General features: G+C 37.6%; 1 protein-coding gene across 1 annotated transcript; it reads right to left on the bottom strand.

Annotated features, from left to right (window-relative positions):
• Positions 1 to 8,378: 8,378 nt before the first annotated feature.
• kcnj1b (potassium inwardly rectifying channel subfamily J member 1b) lies at positions 8,379 to 12,664 on the bottom strand. The gene is made up of 2 exons (XM_067608806.1): positions 11,534 to 12,664; positions 8,379 to 10,307 (listed from the first exon to the last, which is right to left on the bottom strand). The coding sequence occupies exons 1-2, from the start codon at positions 11,548 to 11,550 to the stop codon at positions 9,161 to 9,163; spliced, it is 1,164 nt and encodes a 387-aa protein (XP_067464907.1). The 5' UTR covers positions 11,551 to 12,664; the 3' UTR covers positions 8,379 to 9,160.

Genomic DNA, 12,664 nt, shown 5'->3' with positions numbered 1-12,664 from the left:
AAGAAGAGATTGTGACCATATTTCACTGAATTGGTGACACTAATCTCAGAAACCCAGATTAAAACTGCTTAATTCCCTCAAAGTCTTCACTCCAAATATTACATACATGTCTGGACAGACATGGATGTAAACTGCAACTTGACTGGTTGGCGGAGGCGTACGACCAAGAGGTGGTATTTCTAGTTTTTGTTTTTGTACGTTTTATCGAGTAAACGATTAATTGGGAAAATAATCAGCAGATTAATCGATAATAAAAATAATCTGTAACGGAGCATTTAGCAATTTAAACTACAGATGTTTTTAGAGTTAGCGGAGACAGATAAATGGAGAGTTAATACTTCAGATGGTGGCCATAAACATGACTCCAAAATGAATGGTATTGCTGCTCCTTGTCTGCTGGACCATACATTGACCATATCAACTCTATAACATTAAGTCAATATTGTGTTTACAAGTTGTTTCCATTGCCCCCAAGTGGCCAAAAAAATCCATTAATGCAGGTTTAAACTACTGGATAATTTTACTTTTTCAAGAAATTATTCAAATAAAACATGGAGGGAAAAAATTCAGTCTGTGGTTGAAGTGGTAACAGTGAGTGCAATCGGGGACAAGAAGTCCCAAGTATTGCTTTATTTTAAGGGCTCACAAGCCAAAAAGGTTGGAAATCACTGACATTCAAGACTAATAACTGACAGAGAGGAAGAAATCAAAGCTGCCCTTTTTTAATGCAGGCAAACTATAAACGTAAAGCTAAACAGACTCGACGTTAGATTTACAGACGCAATAAGTGTTTAATAGGGAAAAAGAATAAAAGCACTTCTCCTCATGCCAGCAGGTGTGTTACTGGAAGTCCAGCTGGGAGAGAAATCATGATGGATTATCTTTAAAAGTATTTACGGCTTTGGGTCCTTCCTATGGGACATTTTTAAACTGGTCTTTAGAAGGCAGCGGAGCAAAAATCATGCTTAAATATTTATATCAAGTACATTAAGGCATACTCTGTGTTTCTCTGTGTGGTTGAGAAACTGCTAATCTATAAATGTGATGAATATCTGCAATGGCAGCTGACCAGCTGGCCGACTGAGATTTACTGAAACACAATGAGCAACAACTGTGTGTTTGGAGACATTATTTTAAGAACAATAGGGTAAAAGGCTTGTGTAAAGTGAAATGTCAAAAGCGGTTCACCGCAGTTGTCCCATCTGGTATTTAACACAGTAACCCTCGAGGACAGAAACTAAAGAAGACACAGCTGCTTCACCACTTGAAACCATCTTATTTTGGGCTAGAATGTCACATCAGTTAACTTAACCTTTAAAGCTCAATTCATCAATATTTTGAGTGTTTTTTAGACTTCAGTTTATGACCAAAAAACTGCAAAACTAAAGACATTCCCTTCAGTCTCTGTTGTACTTTGTGTTCAGTGCGAATTGGCAAATATTGGCATGCTAACATGCTAAACTCAGATGGTAAACATTAAACCTGCTAAACATTGGCACGTTAGCATGCTGACGTTAGCTTTTAGCTCAAAGTACAGCCTCACAGATCTGCTAGCATAGACTCTTAGTCTTGTTATATTAGCATTAAATGAAATTACAGCACCTTTTTTTTAGCTCTTTATTCTCTTTTACATACATACATCAGTTTTACAAATTCACTGTATGAAATTTACAGAGCCCAGGAGGGATCATGTAGGAAAAAAAGGACAAATTTGTGTTCTTGATTTAGTAATTCGCTCTCTTAATAATTCATGCTCTCCATTTAGCATTGGCTTCACTTTACAGATCAGGAACTACCTGCTTGGTTAACTGAGAGGTCACATGCATTATCTCAGAGGTGTGGAAATAAAAACTTGTTGCAGCTTTAATGCCAGATAAGCTTTAATAATATGCAGTCAAAGTGTAGGGAATTTATAAAATGTACATAAGCAGAATCAACTGCTGCTTTTAACAGGCAGATGCCACTCAGTGTCAGTTTAATTGGGAACTGAACATGGCGTCTGCTTGGAAAATGAGCAATAAAGCACAGTGGTAATTACGTGCCAGGAATAGGGCGTAGATAAGAAGTAACTCTATTAGTAACACTAATTAATTAATCATTAAATAGTTAATTAAAAGGCAGCACAGTGGCTCAGTGGTTAGTGCTGGTGCCTCACAGCTAGCAAGCTGTAGTAATGTAATGGTCCTTTCTGAGTGCAATTAGCTTTTTCTCCTCGTGTTCTCGTGATGTTTCCCCCCTCAGTTCAAAGATATGCAGCTCAGGTGATTTGGAAACTCCTTATAAATGTAAATAACTAATTGTGTGTTATAGTTCATCTAATTATAAGTCAGAAGATGGAATTTTCTACTCAATATTTTAGAAAATTAAGATTTAAATACAACCTTCCAAGTCCCTTGATTTTCTCAAACAACAATTCATGAAGAAACTCTACTGAACATGGCTGCTTATACAGTCAACGGAAAACAAAAATAACTTCAACAGCTCTTCAATGTTTGCTGAAGATGCTTTGAAATAATTTAACATACAAATGAATACACAGGTTAATTTAGTTTTTTTTAATAGGGCTGCAACTAATGATTATTTCCATAATGGATTAAGCAGTTGAGTATTTTTGGTCTGTTCTTTATTCTATGAAAAGCAAGAAAATTGTGAAAATACCCCGCAGGATGTTGTAGTTGACGTCTCCTATTTGCTTTTTTTGTTTGACTAACAGTCTGAAATACAAAGATATTAAATTGACAGTGATATAAAGCAGAGAAAAGCAGCAAATCCTCACATTTGAGAAGTTGGCACCAGACAATGTTTGGCAACGCTTTTTGCTTGGTAAATAACTGAAATGATTAATGAAGTGTCAGAACTGTCTGTTGACTTATGAATTAATGGCACAAAAACAAATTTTTTTTTGGATAATAACAGCCTTCTCCCAGTCAACATTGTGTATACTTGGGTGTTAATACAGCATTTTGGTGTTTAATATGTTCTCAGTGTTTATCTGGTGCTGTCCGATGGGACAATGCAACAAAAATGTGGCGTATTCCTTTAAAAGTGTTGGTCACCAGTGAGATGTGAACAGTTTATTGTATGAAATGTGTCTGGTATAAATCACAAATCATCTATAAAGTGGGATATGCACACTTCAGGGCATAAAAACTGTTCTGTATCTATGTGATTGATCTGACAACTGTTATTAATATTATACTGTAAGAAGGGTACTAAATGGTCTAATGGAGGCTGCTGGGAAAGTTCTTATGCATGCTCGGCTTTACATAAGAAATCTACTAATATGATCATGTTGACATATTATTGAAGAAGACGTTCAGTGGGATAACATCTTTTCTTGCTACAGTCTGTGTCCTGCCAACACTCCAACATTCAAGTGACCTTATACGATATGTTTACATGTGAAATGATTTCCATTTGCTCCCCATATGGATCCAGGAGTTGTCAATAAAGTACATTTGCCACTCTGAGTGAATTTGTCCTCCACTTTCTCATAGGTCAAACAGTTTGATCGATTTCTAGAAATGATAATTGTAATTATTCGTCTCCGTTGTATTTCTTCTGTTGCTATTGTGGCTGCATAAAATATATAAACATAGCACAAAAAGTAAGGACATTTGTGTTTGGTAGACTATTCTTAACAATGCGTCTTGGCAATAAATCTTATACCGTTGGAAAGCCTGTTTATTTCCCTTTTAAATGGTGCCACATTTGTAAAGAACATGTATTTGTGGGATGAGCAGCAGAGCTGAGTATGTGGGTTGCGCCCATGAAAAATATTCCAAATCTTCTCTGCCAATACAATAAGATTTATTGCCAAGAAGCATTGTTACAACAAAGAAATAATCTACCAAACACAAATTTCCTCACTTTTTGTGCTATGTTTAGTTACAAAAAAGTATTTAATTGATTGATTATTTGATTGATCTGTTTTAGTAAAAGCCAGGTTAAAGACGGCATGTTCAAGGTTAGTTACAGCAAAATTTCTCAGAACTATGATGGAATATAAAGGCCACTGTTACAAGAAAAAAATCTGAGATTATAAGAATGAAGATGTAATATTTAAAGGAAGTCATAATGTTATGAGAATTAAGCTGTAATTTTGAGGGGAAAAGTCATGTTATGAGAATAAAGTTGTAATATTTTTAGTATAAAAACAATATTACAGGAAAAAGTCATGATATTGTGAAAATAAAGTCAGTGTTACAAGAAAAACATTGATATGTTTCTAGAGCAAAATGTATTTTATAATTAGAGTAGATTAGATTGCATGTGATTTAGCATTTCTTGATAAATACTGTGCATTTACTATTTTTCTCAGCAAAAACAATTGTGTTTGGACTCAGATGTCACTTTCCTTTGACCGGTATACAGTCTGAAGTACACATTACAACTTTATTCTTGCAATGTTAATTTCAATACAGCTTTATTCATTCCTGTAAGGGCAATTGTATGCAACAGCTCGCCACCCAGATCAACAGATACACACACAAAAGGTAGGAGAGGAAAGAAAAAACACTGTTAATCACAAAGCTATCAAAGAATATAAGCTATATGTGGAATTGGTATTAAATACATTAAAAAATAAATTAATAGTGGCTTTTTTATTAGTTTTTTATTTGTAATATTTTACCCTTTTTCCAAAATTGCGTGACAAGAAAGGAAGTTCTGGATCAAAGGTCAAAACATATTTCTCTTCTCCTAACGTTACAATTTTTTTATTCTCACAATCTTCCCACTTTTTTCTCAAAATATTCGATTTTTTTTCTCAAAATATTATGAATTTTATCTCAAAATATTACCTTTTTTTCAAAATATTACGACTTTTTTTTCAAAATATTACAACTTTTTTCTCAAAATATTACATCTTTTTTTTCAAAATCTCAGATTTTTTTCTATGTGGCCCTTTAACACCTCCGTACAGAACAACGTATTCCCTCAATGCAAAATTTGAACAAATACTTTTTGTTTTGTGCACAAACAAAAAAGCCTGTTTCTCTAAATCAATAGTTAGTTAGTAATTAGAATTAAATGGGAAAATGGATGCTGCCTTTTTCCCACTAAAGAAAATAAGATGTAAATTAACATGTGTTTGGAGTATTACCAGTAATTTGAATTAGTAACAAAACATATAAAAACAATCACAGAAACTTCACTTGTGTTCATCTTTAACTTAAAAAAAATATGATCTGATATGATTTAAGGATGTCTTTTCCCTATTAATGCTTGGAAGTAATGGTTCAAAGTTATATTTGGTATATAAAGGCGTGTATGGCAGCAGAGGTAAAGGGTCTAAATGTTTAAATACAGGTAAAATATGTAGAAGATATATGCAGGTGTGTGCACATACTGTATGTTTCTATTATCAGTGAACCAGCCCTCGGCTCCATCAGATTAAAAACACTACTGTACCCTCCACTCAGCTCTCTCATCTCTGCCTGGTCTTTTTTTTTCTTCCCAGCTGCTTCAGACTCACTGTGCCTATCCCTCCAACAGCTCATTTCATTGTTATGCAGATGAAACCCAGTTAACTTGCCTCTGTAAATCCAAATGGGATGAAAGGCATTTCAGAAATCTCTGCCTCTCTGACAGAAATGTTGGAGCTATACTCTTAAAATTCCCCGCTAGAACACATGCAGAGACACAACAAGGTCCATCACCGCCACATGCGGCGATAGATGACTGTATCAGGTGTTGCTTTGTTGCTGCTGTCTGCTGCCATCAGGAAACTGAAGGTCACCTGGGGAAAAGTGCGAACATCAAAAGTTTACAGGCTGAACCTTTTCAAACATCTATGAGCATATGAAAGAGAGGCTGCTGGCAGAACTGGGGCAGTCTGGAGAAAAACACTTTTTTTTTTTTTTTTAAATTTCTGAATTAATTGTTTATAACAATATTTTTATGCTAATCATGCAAAATCATGGCAGTGCTCTGATGCTCTCTGGTGGCGCGGACAGCTGTCACAGCTTTTTAAAAACCTCTATGGCGTTGTTGCCTTAACTCTCGATTAGTTGTTCATTATTTGATTACTTCAAAACCACGTCTGTCCTGAATCGTAGCAGCTTCAGGATGTATTATTAGGTTGATAGATATAGTCTGAAATAGAGCAGATACTTCAGTCACATAAAAAGGCCTTGAAACCTCTCACAATCAAATAACAGCCCTTTTATTTGCATCTTATTTGTATTCTCTAGCACACTGAATATGCTCCACATTGCTATGGCCCTGAGCTACTATGCTGCCATTATAATTCCCCCTTTTCTTTTTTAGGTCATTATTTACTTGTACTCTATTATGTTAACGAAGCCTTGAGCTCTCTGTTTCTACCATTGCCTATTGTTTAAAGCTGTTGTGCCTGCTCAAAAACCAAATGAAGTGTTGATTATAAAAAAACATGTCTGTCCTGCTGATGAGGTTACTGTAAACTTTCTGATAACCATGACGTCTCTCTGACCCATAAGTACATGAGCGTCCAAGCTGTTTGCCACTCTCTCTCTCTCCCTTGTCTCTCCTCCTTGTCCTCTCTTTTCTCTCAGGCGTGGACTGCTCTGCTTCCCTGGCTGTTAGTGGCAATTCCAGATGTTTTGGATCCGGATCTTCATCCTCCAGGAGTTTCAGCCTCACCTCTTTTCTCTCTCTCCCATGTGGACGATGTCCTTGTCTGTTTCTTTTGCTTATGTGAATGGTTTTCTTCTTTCTCTCTGTGCTGGCTGCTGTGTGAATGGTGTGCCTGAGTTTTGTTTCTTGTCTTTATGTGTAGTCTGTCTTTTTTCCAGGTCAGGAGGTGGTTCGATCCCAGACTCCTGTCCACATGTCGAAGTGTCCTTAGGCAAGACACTGAACCCCAAATTGCTCCCGATGGTTGTGCCAACACCTTGCATGGTAGCTTGCTGCCATCAGTGTGTATGTGTGTGTGAGTGTGTGTGTGTGTGAAGGGGTGAATGAGCTGCAGAAACATTGTAAAGTGCTTTGGATAAAAGCGCTATATAAATACAGCCGTTTACCATGCTGATAGGAGGTCATGTCACTCTCTGGTTCTGCATCTGTTTGGCGCCACCTGGAAGTTGCTTGACGTCATCCTGATCATATTCTTCATACATGTTTACAATCTATCTATAATTTTGTCCTCCTGTATTTCTATATCGCAATTTTGGTCTATTCTGTACACATCTACTGCATGTCTGTCTGTCCTGGAAGACGGATCCTTCCCCTTTTTGCTTTTCCTGAGTTTTCTTCCATTCGAGAATCTTAAGGATAGGGGATGTTGTATTCTGTACAGGTTGTAAAGCCCATTAAGGCGAATTTGTGATTTGTGATAATGGGCTTTATATATCAAATTGTCTTGACTTGGCTTGAATACTGCTTTCATGTAGTAGTGGAGCGAGACAGGAATGTTTGATGAAAGGAGGGAGCATGTGAGAAAAGTCTGGCCAGATTCCAACCAGGGATGGTTTTTTTTGTGTGTTTTTTTTACATGGTCGTACAAGTTGTACAAGTCTGACACTTACACAAAGTAATTGGGATGACAAGATAGTATTTTTGTAATAGTGGAAATAATATTTGAACCCAAACGCTCCAGATATCAAATATAATAAGTACTGAGACACTGAATTACTCCATCATTTATATTTTTTAGCTGTTTGGACATAGATTACGTTGCCCTCTGGAACTTTTAGTGTATTGTATTGTGTTTCTAACAATTATTTCATCCTTTGAAACTTTTTTAAATACATATTCCTTCACTCATTTTTTTACCCTCTCACATTCGACTGATTGGATATTGACTATTGCAAATATTATCACCACTTGTGCAAAGGCGAAAACACGTTTCAGTAAATACATCTTGTCAAGCTACTGTCACTGTTGGTTGGTTTAAAAATCAAAATACATACTTTGAGTGTTTTCTTCTATGCTTGTATTTTTGTTCAATTTACATCAATGTCAGGAACAAAATACAGTACATTGTAATCAAGGCACCTCCTTGACTATAAATCTTACTCACAGTATTGGTTGTATGTCATTCACATTTTAAACAACAAAACACATCTAAAAAGTTTTAACAACTTGTGGTCAGCTTTCATTTTGTCATATACCTTCTTATACAGAATACTGAAAGTCTAAATGAGACTTTCAGATATGTAATGCAGGCTGAAGTTTGGTGGAAATGTCAGCTCTTTGCAAGTTTTTATGCTTGTTCGCTGCCTACAGAGTTCAATTTTGAGGTACTTGTACTTAACTTGAATATTTCTAGTTTATGCTTCACTAAACTTATTTTAGGACAGCACTTGAGTAAATGTAATACATTCAACCACTCTTGATGGGTGATATGATCATTATTCTGATGTACTTCTAACACATTTTGATGATATATTCAATGTGGAGAACAGCAAAAGATATATTTAAAAAAAACTGAACAATGAGTCAATTTATTGTGGAAAAAAAGGTTTATTTCAACTAAGGATGTTATTTTCCCTGAGTTACAGTGAACACAGTATGATCTACAAAATGTAGACTGGTCACAGTTAAAATCATCACATTTAACAGCTATGGTCACAGTTTCCTAATTATCAAGGCATACAAAAAACAGCATACAGTTACTGTTTTAGTTGAAATAATGAGAAAACTCAAAAGGCCTGTCCTACTTTTTTTCCACTCCAGCCCTTATAGCACACAGTTTTTCATTACAACAGGCTCAGACCTTAATCTTCTCAAAAAGCACCCACTGTGCCATCCAGTATTTTACCCCTTTCATTTTCTATACATCAAAACCTCAATCCCTCTTCCTCCCTCTTCCTCCTTCTTCGACCCATTACCTAGACAAAGTCACAAGTCCCAAATGTGCTTTGATTGTAATGAGCCGCTGGGCAAGAGCTTAACTCCCGTTCACGTCTGAATTTTCCTCCAGACAGTTTAACAACTTTGAATGTTTTGCCTGTTTAAGGCAAACGAGTCGATTATAATTCACATGTTCACTTGAGAGCTTGCTGGAGAAGGCAGTCTGGCCAAATATTTCTTCAACAATTCACTCCTCTTCACAAACAGTCTGACTAACAGTGAAACCTTGCTTAGAGGAAGTTGGAAAGACAAAGCTTTTCACACTTAATTTACCACATCCTGATTCATTATTTTTAGTCAGCACAAAACTTCTCATCCTACTTGCTCACATTCTAGTGATGTCCATTACATCATGAATGTCAATCACCTGAAACCCCAAGTTATCGATCCCCAGCTTTTGCTGGTTATTGTGATTGTGGTTGTTATGGTTTCTCTCGTCCACGTCTGTCTCGAAGCAGTGTGCGCAGTGGGGTGTGGTGACCCGGACGCTCCTTGAAAAGTTTGAGAAATCCACACGGTACTTTCCCGTGTTGGTGCGGGAGATGATGGGCAGGAAACTGTACCCCCACTGAATCTCTTGTGGGATGTAGGAGGTTCGGACCTGACAGCAGGAGCTGGTGGACTCGGCTGTCCCGTCCAAAAAGACCACCAACTCAAAGTCCTGTAGCAGAAGAGTGTTGGCTGACAGGTCGTAGAATGGGCTTGATCTGTTAATCACATGGTAGAGGGTCAGAGGGCAAACAAAAAACAAGTTATCCTTGCCAGCGTCAACTATGAAGTCAATGTGCACCTGGTCCAGAATGATGGTGTCTCCATCTGGTGTGGTTGTGGTCCTAAGCAGCTTGCCGTAGATCTGGCTGCCAATTAATAAAGTCTTTCGAAGGTTGGCCACTCTGATGAGGAGACACAGACTGCCTTTCTTTAAGCAGATGACCGCCGTGTTGCTAAAGGTGACAGTCTTTGCCCTTCTCTTAGGTAACGAGATCTTGGCCAAGATGACCCCACACATGAAGCAGTTGATGAAGGTGCCAATGAGAGACTGGATGATAATTAGAGCTACAGTGCCAGCACAGTGCCCAGTCAACGCCCTGCCACCGTACCCGATAGTGGTCTGGGTCTCCAAGGAGTAGAGGAACGCCGTTGTTAGGCCGTTAACATTGTCTATACACTGGACATGTTCATCTGTGCGGTTCTGTCCGGTCAGATCCCCGTTGCTCTTTGCGATCCAGTACCACAACAGGCTGAAAATGAACCAGCTGCCAGTGAATGAAGCCACAAACAACAGGAGAACAAAGCGCCAGCGGATCTCCACAAAGGTGGTCCAAAAGTCCACCAGGTATGCAAACTGGTTACTGGACTCTATATTGCCGAACTCGATGTTGCAGCGCCCGTCTTTGGTGACCAGACGGGTTTTGCGGCTTCGATGCCCAGCTGGCTGGATGTGACCCTGGAACAGCTGGAACATCCTGGAGCTACAAGAAGCAAACACAAGATTATCACAAAGCTTCATCTATATATTTCAAAGCAGAACATCACCTCATAACGGTCAATTCGAGTCAATGTCATCATTATCACCCAAATAACAAGTTTACCTCAAAGGGCATTAAAATCTGCACAGCATACAACACCCAAGATTTGAATAAGGAGAAACTTGTGGATTAGTGTCCAACAAATGGTCTGTTTACCTCGGTTTGAGTAATGTTTGCTAAACCAACAGTGCCGAGGTGTTTTTATATCTCAAGAATATTTTGTACATGTCAGCCAGAGTTTTCACATAAACATATTTTTATTATTGATATTATTGTATTGTAATTATTATATCTAATTTTCCTTATTCATCATTAGAAGAGAAGTACATTTGTTTAGTACAGACCTAGGTCCAATATAGGCACACACAATGTTTGTTATTTGATGTTTATGTGTATTTATTTGAGGGTACTTTGAGGGTACTACTTGTTTGTACTGTGCAGTATACACCATGTGCTCCACTGTGAGCATTACATAACAGTATCTGATTAGACTCAAGATTGACACCCAAGAAATCTATTTGTTTTGAAAAAAAAGTACTATAATTTGATTTACACTTGTTTTTGGCATAAAGGTTCACACACATTAACAGTAATCTTAATAAGAACCTACTTCATATCTTTGTTAACAAGTGTTTAGTATAGTATAAACAGCTTCTGATCACACAAAAGTATTGTAATTATTAACTCACAAATCCAAACAGACACATATATTTAATTGTTTATACACCCCTATAGATCATTTTAACATAAGATGCAAAGTGTTGGACAAACTGGGAAAAAAACAGTTTCTTCCCAGTGTTGTTTTTAAGCCCTAATTAGAGTTTAGAGTACTTTTACCATCTGATTCCTCTAGTTCTTTGTATTTCTCTTACATAATTGGCAAAGCCACTATTGTATACTCTGAGAGAGACCACAGTGGGAAAGCTAGAGACAGTAACATATTTAAATTTATAATCTCAAAGACATAAAAATGTTTAAGTTGCTTTCTTTTAAGCAGCTTAAGATAAAACCATGCTGTTTGTATTAGATATCAGACTCGTCTGCGCTGTTAAGAGAAATAAAGTAAAAACATTTGGTACATTTAAACACCAAAACACACAAAGTCTGATTAGTAAATCCTTACATCATCAGTTCACTGTAGAAAGCAACAAGGAAAAGTTTCAACATACCTGCTAAGTGAGACCATGGGCCCAGAGTGCTCACTGGATCTTTGCTGGAACTTCAGACTCCTTTCTTTTAGTGAGTGGCCATGGAGGCGTTGGAAAGATTTTAATCCACAGTGAAATTTACTAATCCCAGCCACATGCCACCATGTACACTGGCTTCATACAGTCAGAGGAACCAGCCAGAGGGCTACCAGTGGGCGTCTCTGACTGACAGGTTGACTCCCTTCATCACTATTGCACCAAAAAGTCTACTATACAACCAGTGGACTTCATGAGCACTGGATTCATGTTCTCAGCAGTGTCAACTCTGAACAGTATGAGGAACGGATCTCTAAGAACGGAATATTTTGGAAGCACAGTTTGGCGAGAAAGCCCTCGGTGCTTTTGTGTGGCAGAAGGTGCATCTATTGAAGGGGCCACCGTGGCCGGTGCAGCACCCATGCTGTTTTTGTTTTCAACCCTGAGAACATTTGGGATTTGCGTCGGGCCTCACAAAGAAATCCCTCAATTGCATTTCCCCTGGTCCCCCTCCCCCACTTCGAACCTGCAAGGCTGCCTCACATTTGCATCAAAATGAAGAGCTGCAGGGACAAAGTGTCTTTGCCATATTCTGCTAGCTGTAGAGGGACAATTTTCATATCTATGGAGCATATTTCCATGATCTCTTATAATATGAGGAAGGTCTTGAATTGATAAGATGTCCCCCAGAGATGGATACTGATGCCATTAGTTGCATGTAAATGATGGGAAGGGAGCATGATTCATGATGCAGACAGTGTTCCTGTGGTATTGATTCAACTGCAAAGACCCGGCAAGAATCGTACAGGCTACTAAAACATTTTTCTTCCATTAGTCAATAGTGTTAAGTTAGGTGTGCAGGTGTACCAGCACATAACATATTGGAGATTCATGAGGTAGACAAAACTGTTCAAAAAACAACATATCAATCTCGTCTGAGGTTGTATTATGTTGGACATGATACCTTTTCAATCACAGTATAATAAATACATGTATCCAAGATTAACTTTGTATTTATTCATTTATCCCTTTAAGTGAATGTCTGTGAATGTCTAAAGATAGAGTACTTTATTCATCCCAGTGGGAAATTGCAGTGTTACAGCAGCCACGTCACAT

The sequence above is a fragment of the Thunnus thynnus genome, chromosome 13 (assembly GCF_963924715.1).
Source record: "Thunnus thynnus chromosome 13, fThuThy2.1, whole genome shotgun sequence".
NCBI classification, from domain to species: Eukaryota; Metazoa; Chordata; class Actinopteri; order Scombriformes; family Scombridae; genus Thunnus; species Thunnus thynnus.
Note: the sequence above shows the minus strand (reverse complement) of the source record. Positions and strands in the feature narration are given on the sequence as shown.